Below are 18849 nucleotides of genomic sequence, written 5' to 3'. Positions count from 1 at the left end.
GGTCCTCACGTTCGCCTATCTGCATGGGTTAGTGATTACCTGCATTATGTGCTTATTGAGGTTTTCTCAATAGTACATATAAGGCAAAATTTAGTCACTTTCTCAGTATAAAATTGGTTTAATAGGGCTCAGAGGTGCCCCATGTATATAAATACATACATCTGTATTTATATACTTATTTATGCATAAATTACTAAATATTGACTAATGTAGTATGGTAATATTTCCTAAATTATTATTTTCAGTTCATGGAGTGGAAAGTGCAAAAATGAGTTGGTACAAATGTGCTTTGAAAATATGAATTTCAGATTCTCTGCTGGACCTTGTTCCTGGCAGAATTTCTCTAAATCTCCTTTTTTATTGATAAACATGAGCATGAAAAACATGGAAATTATGATATTAAAACCTAAAATTGCAGCATGTAATTTAACTCCATTTTGCTTTAATCCGTATTTTCTAACCTGAAGTGGCGGTTATGTAGAAACCAGAGAGCGTTTGACATTTTCATTGTTGTGCCTCATTAGGATTCTGGTCACGAGCTGCTGATATTTATATACTTATGTATATATTTCTTTATTTCACCATTTCCATGCTGTTGGATCGTGGGTGTCTTTATTGAAACTGTGTGCGTAAGTTCATTTGCTTGGCTACTTCACTGACTTCATGTCCACAGGGAATCTTTCTGATAATGGGGTGTGAAATTAATATCCAAGGGGAGGCAGTTGAAATATGTGTGTGGTGTGTTTGAGTATGTGCGCGTGTGTACGCTACTGTATGTGAATGAGTGCTTCAACTGGTTTCTTGTACTGTATGTTACATGAAGATCACATAATAATGTCTTGGAAACTTTTTTGCTACTTTTATGTATAGATTTTATTGTTTTCAACCTTGTCCCAGACCCAGACTTCTTTATCATATTAATTAAATATTAATTATAACATGAATTTGAATCATTTCGGTATTTACTGTACAAAATGTTATACAGTTTATCAGATTTTATTTCATTAAAAGTCACTTCCGCCACAATTTTATTTCCCCAAATTGAGTTTATACTTTATTTCCCCTAATAAAGTTAGCGTATTGTCCATGAGATCTATTATTATTAGTAGTTATCTATGCACACTTAATGCTTTTGTCTTTTCTTTTTTAAGGGAACAGGTCGTTATTCCATCTACATTGCCAATTATGCCAGCGGGACTGTAGGTCCTCATGCTCTGATTGAAATGGATGAAAGTTCAAGTGACCCGTCCAAGGGAATCATTGCGCTGTCAAACGTGGCCGAGCAGGCCGGAGTCAACAAGTTCACAGGTGCGTGTAAGCTTATTTATGAATGCGCGAGCGGGAGTGTGTAAGTGTACGATGATGTCAGTGAATATATTACCCAGGACTCTTTAACGGCCATGAGCTGTAGGATCCAGGTTTTTTGCCTTGTGGCTGATTTACAGTAGAGCACAGTGCTCATATCAGCTTTGAATCACTGAGTTATAGACAGTGTTTATCAGCTAAAGCAGCCAGTAATAGAGAGAACAGGGCCCTGGAAGGCAGCGCTGAATAAAGAGATGGAGGTTTTGGCCCACTCAGCTGTTTACTGCACTGAAAGTCATGTGAAGGCACAAGGACAAGTAAGCCGTATTTCAGCTCTGACTTACTCAATGGAGCAACCATTCCATTAATCTCTATGGAGTGAGCACGGCTTTAGACCACCGTTCAGAGCTGTTTCGGGGAGGCACTCTTGCACGAGCAGGACAGTGTCATGAGAGAAATGTCAATGTGGCAACAAAATGAAGCTCTTGTGTTAATTTCACCTCAGCATGGAGGATTCTGTCAAAACTTCACATATTACAACATGTTTGAATGATAAAACAAGGAATGGCCTCAACCACGATATGTTTTATTTCATTTATATTAAAATGGATTTTTTATTTTATTTTATTCACATTATTCACATATTTAACGTATTTAATATTTCACATATTTAATTCACATTATTCATTATAAATGAATCAATTAAAAATGTATTTGTATTTAAATTTTATTATAATTTTATCATATTTAAAATATTTCCATTATTATTATTATTTTTTATTTTTTTATTTACATATTTTATTCCAGGTATTCACATATTGTCACATTTTTAAATGACACAAAACATGGAATGGTTTTAACAATAATATGTTTTTTATTATTATTATTTTATGAATGCATTTTATTTTATTTTATTAACAATTTTCATATTTTTCATATTTTATTCACATTATTCATATATTGTCACGTTTAACTACAAATATATTTACTACATTAACTACAATATGTTTTATTTCATTTGTATCATACATGTAGTTTTTATTTATTTTATTTTATTTTATTTTATTTTATTTTATTTTATTATTTTATTTTATTTTATTTTATTTTATTTTATTTTATTTTATTTTATTTTATTTTATTTTATTTTATTTTATTTTATTTTATTTTATTTTATTTTATTTTATTTTATTTTATTTTAAAGCTTGGTAGTGCTGGGCTTAAATACATTAAAGGGTTAGTTCACCCCAAAATGAAAATTATATAAGACCTTAGTTCATCTTCAGAGCACAAATTAAGATATTTTTGATGAAATCTGAGGGGTTTCTCAACCACCCATAGGCAGTCATTGCAACTTTCAAGGCCCAGAAAGGTAGTTTTTTTCTCTTCTCTGTCATTCTCCTATACGCTGTTTACGTTGTACACACAGTGCAGCGCTTCCGTGTTCTACTTCAGAACGCTGGCTTATTATTGGTCTGCGTCAGCATCACACGCATGCGTCGTGCTGCTCACGTGTACAGAGTCGGCATTCTGACGTAGAATGCAGAAGCGCTGCACTGTGTGTACAACATAAACAGCTTGGGAGACTGGCAGGAAAGAGAAGAAATTGTTGAATAAAGTCATTATTTTTGTTTTGTTTTTGCGCACAAAAAGTATTCTCGTTGCTTCATAACATTAAGGTTGAACCACTGTAGTCACATGAACTATATTAACAATGTCTTTACTACCTTTCTGGGCCTTGAAAGTTGCAATTATGTTGCTGCCTATGGGTGGTTCAGAAACCTCTCAAAAATATCTTAATAGGTCTTACGGGTGTGGAACAACATGAGAGTGAGTAATTAATGACAGAATTAAATTTTTTGGTTGAACTAACCCTTTAAAGGATTAGTCCACTTTCAGTTTTCCTGATAATTTACTCACCTCCATGTCATCCAAGATGTTCATGTCTTTCTTTCTTCATTCAAAAAGAAATTTTTGGTTTTTGATGAAAACATTCCAGGATTATTCTCCTTATAGTGGACTTCAATGGCCTCCAGACGGTTGAAGGTCAAAATTACAGTTTCAGTGCAGCTTCAAAGGGCTTTAAACGATACCAGACGTGTAATAAGGGTCTTATCTAGCAAAACGATCGGCCATTTTCTAAAAAAATACAACTGTATGTGCTTTATAAACACAAATGATCGCCTTGCAAGTGCTTCCGCTTTCTGTATTCTTCAAAAAGCTTATGCTGTATGTTCTATGTACATATTAATGATCCCGACTGTTACGTAACAGTGTTAACGGTGTTATGTTGAGATTTGCCTGTTCCTCGGAGGCCGTTTAAACAAATGAGATTTATATATGAAGGAGGAAACAATGGAGTTTGAGACTGTATGTCATTTCCATGTACTGAACTCTTGTTATTCAACTATGCCGAGGTAAATTAAATTTTTGAATCTAGGGCACCTTTAAAGTCCTTTGAAGCTCCACTAAAACTAATTTTGACCTTCAACCGTTTGGAGGCCATTGAAGTCCACTATAAAGAGAAAAATCCTGGAATGTTTTCATCAAAACCCTTCATTTCTTTTCGACTGAAGAAAGAAAGACATGAACATCTTGGATGACATGGGGATGAGTAAATTTTCAGGAAATTTTCATTCAGAATTGAACTAATCCTTTAAGGCCCGATTTTCTTTAAAGCTGCTTTGAAACATTGTGAACAGTGCTATGCAAATAAAATTGACTTGCTGCTGTAATTCATCTAGAGGTCAAAGCTGTAGAATAGTGATCACCGGGCAAGATGTGTTGAAGGAAAGCTTTTTAAATGCACATGTTCACACTCCCAGTAATGTGATTATGGGCAGCCAGAGTCTGTGTCAGCAAAAGCAGCAGAGAGCTGGGGCTGGGGAAATGAGCTGGAAAGCCACTAACGATTTCTGCTGTGCTTTTGGTGATGATGGCCGTCTCTGCTGTGTGTTATAGGGGGACGGGGGGTCGTGGTCGGTCCGATCCTCAGTCAGACCCTACCTGATATATTCTGTGACAATGAGTACAGCCCTAACTTCCTGTTTCGCAACAACGGAGATGGTACATTTACAGATGTGGCGGCACAAGCCGGTGAGCAAAAGCTGTCACTTTTCTTTTTCTTGGTGATTTTGACTTTTACAGCAAATATGAAATTAAATAATTGCTTTTGTTGTTGCAGGGGTCGATGACCCAATGCAGCATGGTCGTGGAGTGGCGTTAGCCGATTTTAATCGAGATGGGAAGACAGACATTGTCTATGGAAACTGGAATGGGCCTCATCGTCTTTTCCTACAGCTCAGCAACAATCGCAAGCAACGGTTTAAGGTGCGGATTTTAAAATCACTATTTTCTTATGCTTTCAGCTGTAATGGAGGACACTAAAAGTTTATTACAGTGCTTGCAAGGCCTGAGATTTTAATGTTGTTCTTTAGTTGCTCTGGAATTTCCTTCAGGAAATGCAAATCTAGTTTTGTTTTTATTAGATGTGAATATATACTGAATGGTAGGCTTCATCTTTGTAATGCAGAACAAAACATGATCTCTACATTTTAAGCTACATAATTAAATCCTTATGACAGAAGACAGAGGATAAAATAATAACATCTGCTGTCTGATTAGAGTATTCAATTATTCTCTAATCATTGTTCTATTGTTTGCGCAGTGACCTGGCCTTCATTTCAGCTGGTGAAGCACAGTGATTGTAATTAGTCACAGTAAGATCGAAGAACCTCTTTTTTTTCCCCTGAGACTCACACAGGAAGTTTTATAAACTGCTGATAGCTTGACTGAATCAAGTCTGTATGTTATAATACATGTTTGTTCATTTATTTATTTTTTGCATACACTACTGTTCAAAAGTTTGGAGTCAGTAAGATTTTTAAAAATAAATTAATATTTTTTACTCAGAAAGGATGTGTTAAAGGGTTAGTTCACCCAAAAATGAAAACCCGTAAATCCACACCCGTAAGACCTCCGTTCATCTTCGGAACACAGTTTAAGATATTTTAGATTTAGTCCGAGAGCTTTCTGTCCCTCCATTGAAAGTGTTTGTACGGTATACTGTCCATATCCAGAAAGGTAATAAAAACATCATCAAAGTAGTCCATGTGACATCAGAGGGTCAGTTAGAAGTTTTTGAAGCATCAAAAAAACTACGACTTTATTCAGCATTGTCTTCTCTTCCAGAATCCTTTCCATTGAATTGATTCCATTGAATTGATTCCATTGAATCCTTTCATCTGTCGGCGTTGGTAATGCACTTTTACGTTGTTGTTTTTGGCAATTAGGACATCCTTGACATGCACACTAACGCACCATTTTAAAAAATATAGCAATACCAAAATATAAACAATGTAGAATAGCTTGAATACAGCGTGCGTCTCCCTCAGACTGTAGACGAAGCTCGGGTGCACCGGATAACACGTCAGCAGCGTCACTGCGGAGTCGTGAACGCGGATTGACAACAGACCCGGAAGAGAATACAATGCTGAATAAAGTCGTAGTTTTTGTTATTTTTGGACCAAAATGTATTTTCGATGCTTCAAAAACTTCTAACTAACCCACTGATGTCACATGGACTACTTTGATGATGTTTTTATTACCTTTCTGGACATGGACAGTATACCGTACAAACATTTTCAATGGATGGACAGAAAGCTCTCTGACTAAATATAAAATATCTTAATTTGTGTTCCGAAGATGAATAGAGGTCTTACGGGTTTGGAACTACATGAGGGTGAGTCATTAATGACATAATTTTCATTTTTGGGTGAACTAACCCTTTAATTAATCACCCTCATGTCGTTCCACACCCGTAAGACCTTCGTTCATCTTCAGAACACAAATGAAGATATATTTCATAAAATCCGATGACTCAGTGAGGCCTGCATTGCCAGCAAGATAATTAACACTTTCAGATGCCCAGAAAGCTACTAAAGACATATTTAAAACAGTTCATGTGACTACAGTGGTTCACCTTAATGTTATAAAGCGACAAGAATACTTTTTGTGCACCAAAAAACAAAATAACGACTTTATTCAACAATATCTAGTGAAAACACAGCTTCATGAAGCTTCAAAGCTTTATGAATCTTTTGTTTAGAACCAGTGGTCTGGAGCGCTTATCGAACTGCCAAAGTCGCGTGATTTCAGTAAACTAGGCTTTGTTACGTCATAAGTGTTTCAAAATTTGGCAAAATTTCTCAATCTGCTCTCCTTAATCTTATTTTTTTGTTTAAGAGAAACATTGGTCCTATGGGGCCAATCAGAATTTGGAAGTCTGCTAATCTAGAACTAATGGTTTAATTAGGCTATGTAAGCAAGCCTTTCCTTATATAAATAACACACACACAAAGAATGAACATAAAAATTGTATCTTTGTCCCAGCAATAGTAAGTCATGAAACTTTGGAGCTCTGTATCACAGTTGTGTTTGACTGGACTTGTTATGGATGGATCAGCTCTATGTGTGTAAGTCTTCCTTGGCTTTAGTTTGATCCCAGTGTTAGCGGCAGTGATTGGCTTCTTTAGCACAGAGATAAATGTCAGCAGGAAGCTGTTTTATGGGGGTCAATTGTTAGGTTAATGTCTCATGGGAGAGCTTAGAGAAGGATTTGTGCATCAGCGTAGGGTATTGTGACCTTTGCCATGTATAATTGCATTGTGATTAAGATGCTCTGTTATTCCATGTGTTAATTAAAATTTGGCTGAACAATCTATCTATCTATCTATCTATCTATCTATCTATCTATCTATCTATCTATCTATCTATCTATCTATCTATCTATCTATCTATCTATCTATCTATCTATCTATCTATCTATCTATCTATCTATCTATCTATCTATCTATCTATCTATCTATCTATCTATCTATCTATCTATCTGTTTCTGTCTCTGCATGTCCTTCTATAAAAAAAAAAAAATCTATCTATCAATGAAAAAATATTATCTGTTTGCCATTCACCCGTCCATCATCAATTCATCCATGGGATGATCAGTATTGTCTCATGCTCAACTGTACCTCCTCTCCTGGGTCCTGTCCAGAGATGGCCATCACCTCTCCTTCAACCAGACAGCAGAAGGTCACTTCATGGGCTTTCACCTGCAGGTTTTATGAGCCCTATAATTAAAATTGGGGTTAATACTTGAGAGAGTGCCGGCATGCTCAATAACTCTTCCATGACTCGTTGCTGCACTATTGAAGCGTGACGATAGCAGTTACTTTTTTTCTGCTCCCACTCCCTGAAGTTTTTAGACTATGATTTACCTGCAGCTTAGATCTTTATGTCACAGATATCATACAGCCAGCTCTCCAAATATTAAAGCTGACATTCTCCTGTCAGAGAAGGAAAAAAAAAAAAAAATTCTTGTACCAGTTTAATCTGTAGACACAAATACATTACAAGCGAGCCATTCTTTGGTTGATTGATCCCAAGTCTCAACTTTTGATCTCTGTAACAGGACATTGCCACACAGAAGTTTTCCATGCCGTCGCCTGTTCGCACCGTCATCGTAGCTGATTTTGATAATGACAATGAACTGGAGGTTTTTTTCAACAACATTGCCTACAGAGGACCGTCAGCCAACAGATTGTTCAGGTATGAACAAAAATACTAAACTGACAAGCATCTTAGACTGAACACATAAGGAGATGTTTAGCAGAATGCCCACACTGGTTGTTTCTATACAATGTAAGCGAATGGTGATCAAGTACTGTCAAGCTCCAAAAGTGGCAAAAAAGTGCCTTAAAAATACATAACAATAATCCATATGACTCTTTTGCTATATCTAAAGTCTTCAGAAGACATTCACTAGCTTTGTCTGAAGGACAGACAGAAAGTTTTGGTCGTTATTCACTAAAACATCCCTCCTTCATACTTCTAATAATTTATGATCAAAATTAGATCATAATGACCTCACAAAACACAGTATTATCATTATGTAACAGAGTTATTTCTTTAATATTTACATTGTAAGGTAGGAAATAATTATGGAAAGTCTTTCTCTATTTTGGGGATTTGGTGGTAAGCCCAGTCGGCACGGCAAGCCAGAATGTCCAACGGCCAGACCACAAACATAACCAAGTCCAACCACAACTTTACCTGATGGGAAATCCCCCCTACATCCGACCTCGTTATGCAAGCGCTTTCTAATGAGAAGAGTGGATGTAGCATTAAACAGAACATTGTTTCAAATTTGTTTCTAATCCCATACTCAAACAACCTGGACCTCAGTTCTCAGAAAGCAAAGACTTAAGCTTTTTGTATAAAGATCCCTCTTAGTTAGCATTATTAGTCATCAAAATACAAAGTAGGAACTACCAGCCCTAGAAATGTTTTAACTGAATCAATATTGCCAGGGTTTCATGAGCCTGTAAATGAATATCTCCTTTGAGACATGTTGTATAACATGCAGCTGACAAGGTACATTTGTCTTTGACTGTTCCTTTGTGTGGAGCTCTCTCAAGCCAAAAGGCAAAGTGAGTAAGTAATTAATCTTTACCATGGCAGAGTTTCTCGGAGAGAACATGGAGATCCGCAGATCGAGGAGCTGAACGTCGGGGAGGCCGCGGAACCAGAGGGACGGGGAACCGGTATGAAGGGTTTGGCCCTTTCATTCCATCAAAATTTAAGACTGTTTATTTTGAAAATCCATTCCATGAGTTTTGCAAATGGTAAATTTAAGATTTTCCTATTAAAATAACTTGCAATTGACCCAAAGCTCATAAAAAATTGAGGAGCGTGTTTTGTCAAAAATTTATTAAAAAGAAAATGTTGACCTTTGTGTTGATTCACAGCATGTCACCACATCATATTGGCTGTGTAAACTCTAATTCGTCCTGATGCATTTTGGACAATATCAAAGAACCACCTACTCGCTTATCAATCATCCACTGTGCCCCCCACCCCCCACCCGATACATTTAAAATTAGCTTAAAAGAATCTATTCAGCCTTTAGTTCAGTACTCTGAAAGTCACCAGTGTGCAGCTTCTCATTTCTCTTCATGGACCATAAAATTGCCCTTATAATCCATTTGGACATTGTGAGTTTAGTCACCATGTCAAGCTAAAGAAACAGTTTATCATGCTGAGGTTTATTATTATTCGGCTGAGGTAGTTTAACATTAATTGGTTAGTCAATTGACAAAAAAAGAAAAAAAAGAAAAGAAAATGAAGGAATAAGTTTGTTTAAACATTTGTTCAGCGTGATGAATCGTTACACTGAAAAAGTTACACTACAGTTCAGAAATGTATTCAGCAAGGATGTAATAAATTGATTAAAAGTGACCGGTAAAGACATTTATAATGTTACAAAAGATTTCTGTTTCAAATAAATGCTGTACTTTTGAACTTTCTATTCATAAAAGACCCCTGAAAAAAGTATAATATTTTCCCCAAAAAAAAAAAAAATGATTAAGCAGCACAATAAGAATAAGAAATGTTTCTTGAGCAGCAAATCAGCATATCAGAATGATTTCTGAAGGATCGTGTGACACTGAAGACTAGAGTAAGGATGCTGAAAATTCAGCTTTGTCATCACAGGAATAAATTACATTTTAAAATATATTGAAATAAAAAAACAGTCATTTTAAATTGTAATAATATTTCACAAAATTAGTATTTTACTATATTTTAATCAAATAAATGCCAATCCAAAGCTTTTGAATGGTAGTGTATATTAATTGGGCACACTCAGTTCAGTTAATGGTGTGATGGTGAGTTTTAGGTGTATTAGATGAACAAAACGCCTAAACTGAGCAGTTATGAAATGATTCAGTGTGTCTTTAAACCTTAATCCTGGTTATTCTCTCTCTACCACTAGATGGCATTATAAATCCAGACTTGTGTGTAACTGTACTCATGAGTTGCACCCTGGTAATTACTGACATTTGCAGTCACCACTCTCAGCTGAATCATTATTAAAAAAGCCACTGTATTAATGTAGAATTGGTCTAAAGTGGTCTAATTTATTTTTATTTATTTTAGTATTAATGCTAGGATTTGGAAACAACATGTGTTACAGCTGTGTCTGAGCAGAATAATCTGTATCTCAGGAGCAGCTGTGACTGATTTTGATGGAGATGGACTGCTGGATCTTCTGGTGACACACGGGGAAAGTGCGGCTCAACCAATTTCTTTGTATCGAGTCACTCAGGTGAGAATGTATTTTTGACCGGTCAGCCACTTTTAAATAGGAAATCAGTTAAATCATTTACACTTGTTTTTATTATCAACGTTGTCTCAGATGACCTAAATTCACTGAAAAGTGCAGTATTTGCAAATGAGACAACTGCATAAAAGAGTCCAGAGATACAGTATAACATGAATGTGGATAGCATTGATCAGATGAAATGTTATAGGAAGAATGTGATCATGGAACTATTTGAGTTCAATTTGAAATAAAATGATCTTAGAATTAGTTGTGTCTCCTTTTGACCTTATTGTTGTCTAGGAGAGACAATTGAGATCAGCATGAAACAGAACTTGCGATAGTCTTTTCTTCCCCATAGTATGGAATGATATTCCGGACAATATTCAAAATTAATTGCAAATTGTATTTGTAATTTCATTTTCAATTTGTGCATGCGTACTTTGTGCCATAATGGAAACACAAATGTGTGATTTGCAATTGCGTTTGGATTTTCTTTTTACATACAATAAGTGTATGTATCATGTCTGGCAAATTTCAAATGGAAACGCAAAGTCCATTTGCAGTTGCATTTCCAGTATCTTATGAGTTATGACCCTGCCATTTTGGAATAACTATAGAAAATCACCCATTTGCTATTTCACTTCCTCTGCCTTCTGCCCCAATCATTATAAAATTCAAATAGAACCCCTTTACCCCTCTGGCCTTCTTCGGTCAGTTCTGACCGAAAGATTTTATATTTTGAATTGTTAAAAATCGTAGCTTTGTCGGAATGGGATGACACTTGGTGACTTTTGTAGCATTACCAATATGAACACACAAAAAAATCAAGGACATGATTCGGACATGTTAAGGCATCGTAAAAAAATAGTCACACTTACCTTCTTTTCGGTCAGAAATGACTGACATAGGAAATGAATGGGAAATACGAAAAAATACAACAACTCAGAGAATCTTTTGTTGGTACAAACTACAAATCAGACACTGTGCAGAAACAAAGTGTGCAGCACTGAAGGGGGGACACTCTGAAATGCCAAGAGTGCAAAATAGACACAAACAACCCCCCACCCCGCTCCCCCACACACATATATATGAACCAGCACGACTATAAGACAGAGCAAGTTTATGCAAATGTGTGAAATAAAAGCAAAAATTCAGCCACAAAGCAGTAAAAAATGAACTGCAAGAAAGGGGTTAAACTCTAAAACACCAAGAGTACAAAATAGAAACACCCACTCACTTGCACACATTCACAGACAAACACACACACAACACATAAATGAACCAGTGTGGCTGTAATAGTATGGTAAAATTGAGCCAAAACTCGAATAAGAGGATGAAATCAGATCAAACACAGATTTTTTAAGCGGTTATAAAACACACCTGTTCATTTTTGTTTTTTTATTGAATTTTGATGTTACGTGTAACAAAATGGCGCCCTCTATGTTCAGGTTTGACTGTAGTAAAATTAATGCAAAAACCGACGCTTCAAATCAACATAAAAAAAAAATAAAAATCTAAACCTTGACAAAAAGTAGTCTTTGAAAATGTCTAAGTTTAAATCCATATCCAAAACTTAATAAAAATAAGTGTTTGTGTCCAAAAACCACTAGAGAATTTTATATAGAGCTCTATGGGAATCTAGTGGTTACGACATGGCATTGCATACGTTTTTCTTTTTTTACTCTCACCAAATGGCACTAATCTACCTTCAAAAAAATTTATTTTAAATGCCTTGTCTCTATTTTAACATGGAATACTGCTTTAATTGAAAAATAATTTAAAAATATGTTATTATTTTCAATGGGGAAAAATAGTTAATAAAAATTGTATAAATATTGCATAGTATCATAAAATACCCTCAAAATTTTATATAATAATCAAAAAATATTATACAACAAGAATATATTACATTGGTTTTCCTGAGGAACAAAAAAGTTACTTTCCAAGGCTTCGGTCACTTTTGACCGTAAAGAAGGTAAGTGTGACACCTAAACGAAGAAGGCCAGAGGGGTATTACACTTGCATTTCCGATGCCTAACACAGTCAACTGTCTATCAGTCTTGAGGGTGGATTTTATTGATATAGTTGGAGAGTATGCCATGCCCTGTGTGATGTATTGTGATGTATATCTAAGTGAAACAGCTTCTCAAACAAGGAAGGATGTAGGGCGGGATTTGATTTTGTCCATCAGGAATTGATTTTAAGGTTTTGGTTGCTATTTGTCAATCTTATGTGAGTGATAGGTTGTCCCGCCCTCATTCCAGTAAACACGTCATCAGAGAAGAGATGTCGATACAAGAGGGAGGGAAAGCTATTTTGATTAAAGATTATGAGGGCGCATGAATTAAACAAACAAAAAAACAATGTGCACAGATAAATCATTTTCAAATACTGCAAAGTTTTTACATTGTTCTGACATTGAGTTTATAAATTGTTGATTTCTCATTGCAGGGCTCGTCTAATAAATGGCTCCGTGTGATTCCACGCACACAGTTTGGGGCTTTTGCTCGTGGGGCAAAGGTGATCGTCTACACTAAGAGAAACGGCCCTCACACACGTATCATAGACGGAGGGTCAGGGTACTTGTGCGAGATGGAGCCAGTGGCTCACTTTGGACTCGGTATGCATTTCTTTTCCACTCTCTTTCCCTAAAAAGTCTGCCTAAACAATCTTTGCGGGAAAATCACATTAAGAAAGGAACAGCTATGAAATTAAGCAGACCTGTAAAATATCTATTTCATAAGTGCATCCACCATCTCGGAAATGTTCAGGGTCGCAGAGCAGCGGGAAAACAAGCATTCGCTCTGCTGATTCATTACAGAGAAACAATTATGATGTAACTTCAGGTCATGTTCATTGGGGGGCTTTAGGTCTCAGAAACATAATCCTCCTCATGGAGGCCGGCTTCTTGAATATCCTCATAGACTGGAGGCCCGGAGAGAAGCCTGCAGGTGCAACAGCCGGTGGCAGCGGAGCGGGACCTTTTCCCCACGGCTCGGCCATGTTACAGATGCTTGGAGGCACATGGCTTCATCTGGGAGCTCTCGGACGGATTTGTGGTAGGAATAGGCTGCCAGCTGGAAGCTCGAATTGTTCTGAATGTGCTGTGAAAAACAAAACGATAGCCATCAGTGGTCACATTATCACCCTGAGGGCTCGTAAATATGTGTGTACGTGTTCAGGCCTCTCATCAATGTTTCAGTAAGAGTGTTTGTAAATCACTATAAAGTAAATCCAAAATACAGTTTATGGCATCAGATTATAGAATCCCTGTTTCTGGCTCAGAGTACTTTACAAATTCTGACTTTTTGTCTCACAATTGCGGCTTTATTTCTTACAATGGTGACTTTATATCTCACAATATGACTTTATATGTCACAGTTGCATCTGTATGTTTCTTGATTGCGACTGTATATTTCACATTTGAGACTTTTTATATCTCACAATGGTGATTTTAGTTCCTATTGAAGTTATCAGTTATCAGTTTTGGATTAATCGTACAGTACAGTAACGTTGTCATAGCTTGGTTGCTGCAATAATCTCTCGATGAAGAATTATTCAAAAAGAAAACGAGGAATGGAGAACAGAATGAACTGAGGGCTTATATAAACATACTGTGATCTGCTTAACTTAATCAATGATTATGGAGACAAATTAACTGAAGAACTGAGGCACACAGAAAAACAAAAACTGAATAGAAACAGAACATGCTTTACATTACACCCCCTCCCGGGAAGACGCGGCCTCACGCCGTATAAGTTCCAACTGAAGAGGGAGGGCGGGGGGATCTGGAGGGGGACGTGAAATGGGAGAGAGAAAAAGAAAGTTTGGGGCAAACCAAACAGTCCATGGGGGAGTGGAGGAGCCAGGAGCAGGAGGAGCCAGATGGTCACCCAGAGTCCAGCCAGGACTGGGGAGGGAGGAGGAGCCATGGTGATAACTTGGCTGACAACACCCTGGAGACGACTGATGGAGGTGGAGCCACTGGAAATGGAGACCCAGGTGGAGCTGACTTGAAGAAGAGCCCACGCAACATTGCTGGCACTGGAGACGAAGGTGGAGCCATGGTGACAAGCGTCCGAGGTGGAATCAGGGAGCCTGAGGACTGAGGTGGAGCCAGACGGAGCCGAAGGTACAGACAGGACTAGGTCTGACCAAGGAGGAGCTGGTGGGATGAAGGAGCCCGGTGGAGCTGTCAAGACAATGGTTTCTCGTGGAGCCGAGGGAGGGAGGAGCCAAGATGGAGCCGATAGGTCTACAGGCCTCAACAGGCCTTAAACCACTCAGCGAGACAGTGAGCGGTCTGGTTAGTGAAATAGGCATGCTAGTTCCATGAAGTTCTGGGTATGTTCAGTGAATGGTCTCCCTGCTACAAGCAGAGAAGCTGCACAACAGGAAAAAAAGAGAGGAAAAACTGCACAAAAATATCACTCAATATGAGGGTTCCATGATCTTTCACAGCTTGGTTGCTGCAATAATCACCTCACGAAGTATTCTTCAAAAAAGAAACAGTCTTGAATGTAATAATCAAATCACACAAGAACTGGAGATAAAACAACCAAATTAAGACAACGCAGAACAGAATGAACAGAATGAACAGAATGAACTGAGGGCTTATATACACACACTGAGATCCTTAAATTAACACAAGACACCTGCTTAACTTAATCAATGATTATGGAGGCAAATTAACTGAAGAACTGAGGCACACAGAAATCCAAAAACTGAATAGAAACAGAACATACATGTTACATTGCCAAATGAGAAGAGGGATGGCGGGGTCTCTGGAGGAGGACGTGAACTATAAGAGAGAGAAAGAAAGTTTTTTGAACCAAACAATCCATGGGGGAGTGGATGAGTCAGGGAGGAGCCAGGAGTAGGAGGAGCCAGATGCTCACCCAGAGTCCACCCAGTACGAAACCCCAGGGTGGAGTTAATGAAGGGAGGAGCCATGGTGTTGACTTGGCTGACAACCCCTTTTGGATGACTGATGGAGATGGAGCTGCGGGAGTTGAAGACCCAGGTGGAGCTGACTTGAAGAAGAGCCCACACAACATTGCTGGCACTGGAGATGGAGGTGGAGCCATGGCGACCAGCGTCCGAGGTGGAATCAGGGATCCTGAGGACTGAGGTGAAGCCAGTGGGACTGAAGATGAAGGTGCAGGCAGGATTACGTCTGACCAAGGAGGAGCCGTTGGGATGAAGGAGCCTGGTGGAGCCAACAGGACAATGGTTTCTGGTGGAGCTGAGGGAGGGAGGAGCCAATACGGAGCCGATAGGTCTACAGGCCTCAACAGGCCTTAAACCGTTCAGCGAGACAGTGAGCGGTCTGGTTAGTGAGTTAGGCACGCTAGTTCCATGAAGTCCCGGGTATGTTCTTCCAGTGGATGGTCTCCCTGCTCCAAGCAGAGAATCTGCACAACAGAAAAAAAAAAAAAAAAAAAAAAAAAGGAAAAACGCTGCAAAAATATCACTCAATATGAGGGTTCCATGTTCTGTCACAGCTTGGTTATTGCAATAATCACTTGATGAAGAATTACAATAAAAATGTCTTTAATACAATAATCAAATCACACAAGAATTGGAGATAACAGGAGAATAAAACAACAACTAAAGACAACGCGGAACAGAGAACAGAATGAACTGAGGGCTTATATACACACACTGAGATCGTTACCTTAACACAAGAGACCTGCCTAAAGCTGATGTCCGTAAGATTTGCCTCTTAGTCGCCATCTCTGTTTAAAACCTGCAACTGCAGTTATATGCAGAATTATTATCTTTACGTGCATTATGCATTGGCACAGCTCGTCAGCGTGGATAAAGTTAATGTTTGCTGTCAGTCACCATACTGGTGTGGATACTGTACTTTGGAATCACAGATTGTAGTCTTGAAGTATGACCAAAGTAGGAATTTTCACCGGAAAATGTCATCTGAACAAGTAAGTAACATTTCTGCCACTTTTGTTCTGACCAACTGAGGGCAAAAGCATTAGGTACAATAATTCACGCTGCCAATGGTGATTAAATCTAAGGATTGCTTAGCTTATATAGCATCAAACCGTGCAAATTATTATTGCTGTTATACTTTGTTCTCAAATTGTTGACTGTGTATTTAGTGTGTATTTAGTGTGTATAAGAGTGTTACTTGTAGATTTCAATGTCTGTAGTCAAGTCTTTTGCTATTTGACCACGGCTGAATCTCCAGTTGTCACGGATCATTTGGACCTTTCTGGATTACAATCCACCATCAAAATTATAAGTTTAATTATTGCAGCTGCTATGAGAAAAGGCTATAAATGATCCGCTACCAGTAGCATCCTATATGCATAGTCTAGCTGGGACTCCTTTCTTTCTGTTTACAGACGTGACGTATTGACGCAAAGACGAACTGCTGCATGCTTGAATTTCCTGTGGAAATCCACCAGAATCGATTTATTATAAAACATTTTTACAAGCTTACTATTGTGAATGGAGCTAAGGTAAGGAGATAGTTTTGAACACTGGCTGGTTATGTACTTTCTCAAAAATTGATTTTGGACAATTTTTAACCAAAAACAGTTATGGACTGCAGCTTTAACTTAATCAGTGATTATGGAGAAAAATTAACTGAAGAACTGAGGGACGCAGAAACACAAAAACTGAATAGAAATAGAACATACTTTACAATGGTGTCACAAATTTGCATATTTAATTAGTGAACTAGAAATAGTGCAGAATCTTACATATTCTTAGTGTAATTTTTGAAACCCAAAAACATTTTAATTTTGAGATTTGAGTAAGGAATACTTTTTTAGATTTACATTTTTAGATCATTTGAATTTTTACATTTCTCAGACAAAAAATACCATCGTACATTAAAAAAAAATAAAAACAGTGCATGCCTAAGAAATCAAACTATTCAAAATAAAATTCATTAATTAAATGCCATGGTTCTTTTTGTTAGGTTTCTTTTGTTAAAGGGTTAGTTCACCCAAAAATGAAAATAATATCATTTATTACTCTATTACCCTCATGTCGTTCCACACCCTTAAGACCTTCATTAATCTTCGGAATGCAAATTAAGATATTTTTGTTGAAATCCGATGGCTCAGTGTGGCCGTCATAGCCAGCTATGACATTTCCTTTCTCAAGTTCCATAAAGGTACTAAAAACATATTTAAATCAGTTCATGTGAGTACAGTGGATCAATATTAATATTATAAATCGACGAGAATATTTATGGTGCGCCAAAATAACGACTTATTTAGTGATGGCCGATTTCAAAAAAATGCTTCAGAAAGCTTTGTTATGAATCTTTTGTGGTGAATCAGCGGTTCAGAGCGCCTAAGTCATGTGATTTCAGCAGTTTGGCGGTTTGACACGCAAACCGAATCATGATTCGACACAAAAGATTCATAACAGTCTGAAGCTTAATGAAGCAGTGTTTTGAAATCAGACATCACTAAATAAGTCGTTATTTTGTTTTGTTTTTTTGGCGCACCAGAAATATTCTCGTCGCTTTTTAATATTAATATTGAACCACTGAACTTACATGAACTGATTTAAATATGTTTTTAGTACATTAATGGATCTTGAGAGAGGAAGTGTCATTGCTGGCTATGCAGGCCTCACTGAGCCATCTGATTTCAACTAAAATACTGTAATTTGTGTTCCGAAGATGAACGAAGGTCTTACTGGTGTGGGACGGCATAAGGATGAGTAATAAATGACATTATTTTCATTTTTGGGTGAACTAATCCTTTAACATTAGTTAACTACATTAGTGAAATACCTGAAATACCAAGTTCTGTCACAAAACTATAGATGGCACAGGCTGATGGGTCCTTAATCCAACCTGATGATATTTACATTGTTTACTACATGGCACAAGCTGATTGGTTCCTCTAGCATCTGCAGTCAATGAGCTTGCTGCTCAACATTTAAATAGCTGGTTAGAGTTTCCTATAGCATTTTGCAGCGCGCTGCAGAGTTCCTCTGAAACCCTCCACCTCCCCCAGCTCCACCTGTATAGATCTACTATGATTCATTTTATATATTCTATTTGTGCAGCAGCAGTCTGCATATCAGTGTTTGTATTGGCAGTAGCAAGTCACTGTACTTGCTCTGCAGCAGCAGCCATGACCAAATACATTAACATTGTCATATCCATTACCATGTGTTTGGAACCGACTTTAGAAGTGAAGACCAGGAAACATGGATGTATCATCAAGTCCACTAAGGCAGTGTACATTGTAGCTTATATAATATAGATTTTAGGAGGCAATGCTTTTAAATGGAGACAAAGCACCTGGCTGACTACCTTAAACAAAGCATGCAAATGAAGTATCCATGTATAAGAACCCACCCCTAGATTGTAGAGTGTGACAAATCCTAATCCAATCAGCATA

General features: G+C 37.4%; 1 protein-coding gene across 1 annotated transcript in view; it reads left to right on the top strand.

The window, feature by feature from the left end:
• Nucleotides 1-18849, top strand: part of crtac1b (cartilage acidic protein 1b) — a 37121-nt gene that overhangs the window by 14225 nt on the left and 4047 nt on the right. Inside the window, exons 5-11 of the mRNA XM_067385526.1 lie at nt 1152-1308; nt 4264-4398; nt 4487-4632; nt 7769-7905; nt 8818-8900; nt 10362-10462; nt 12911-13079. Of these exons, the coding sequence (XP_067241627.1) occupies nt 1152-1308; nt 4264-4398; nt 4487-4632; nt 7769-7905; nt 8818-8900; nt 10362-10462; nt 12911-13079 (928 nt within the window). The remainder of the gene's footprint in view (nt 1-1151; nt 1309-4263; nt 4399-4486; nt 4633-7768; nt 7906-8817; nt 8901-10361; nt 10463-12910; nt 13080-18849) is intronic.

The sequence above is a fragment of the Chanodichthys erythropterus genome, chromosome 5, assembly GCF_024489055.1.
Source record: "Chanodichthys erythropterus isolate Z2021 chromosome 5, ASM2448905v1, whole genome shotgun sequence".
NCBI classification, from domain to species: Eukaryota; Metazoa; Chordata; class Actinopteri; order Cypriniformes; family Xenocyprididae; genus Chanodichthys; species Chanodichthys erythropterus.
The sequence above is the reverse complement of the archived record's forward strand: the minus strand, read 5'-3'. Positions and strand labels throughout refer to the sequence as shown.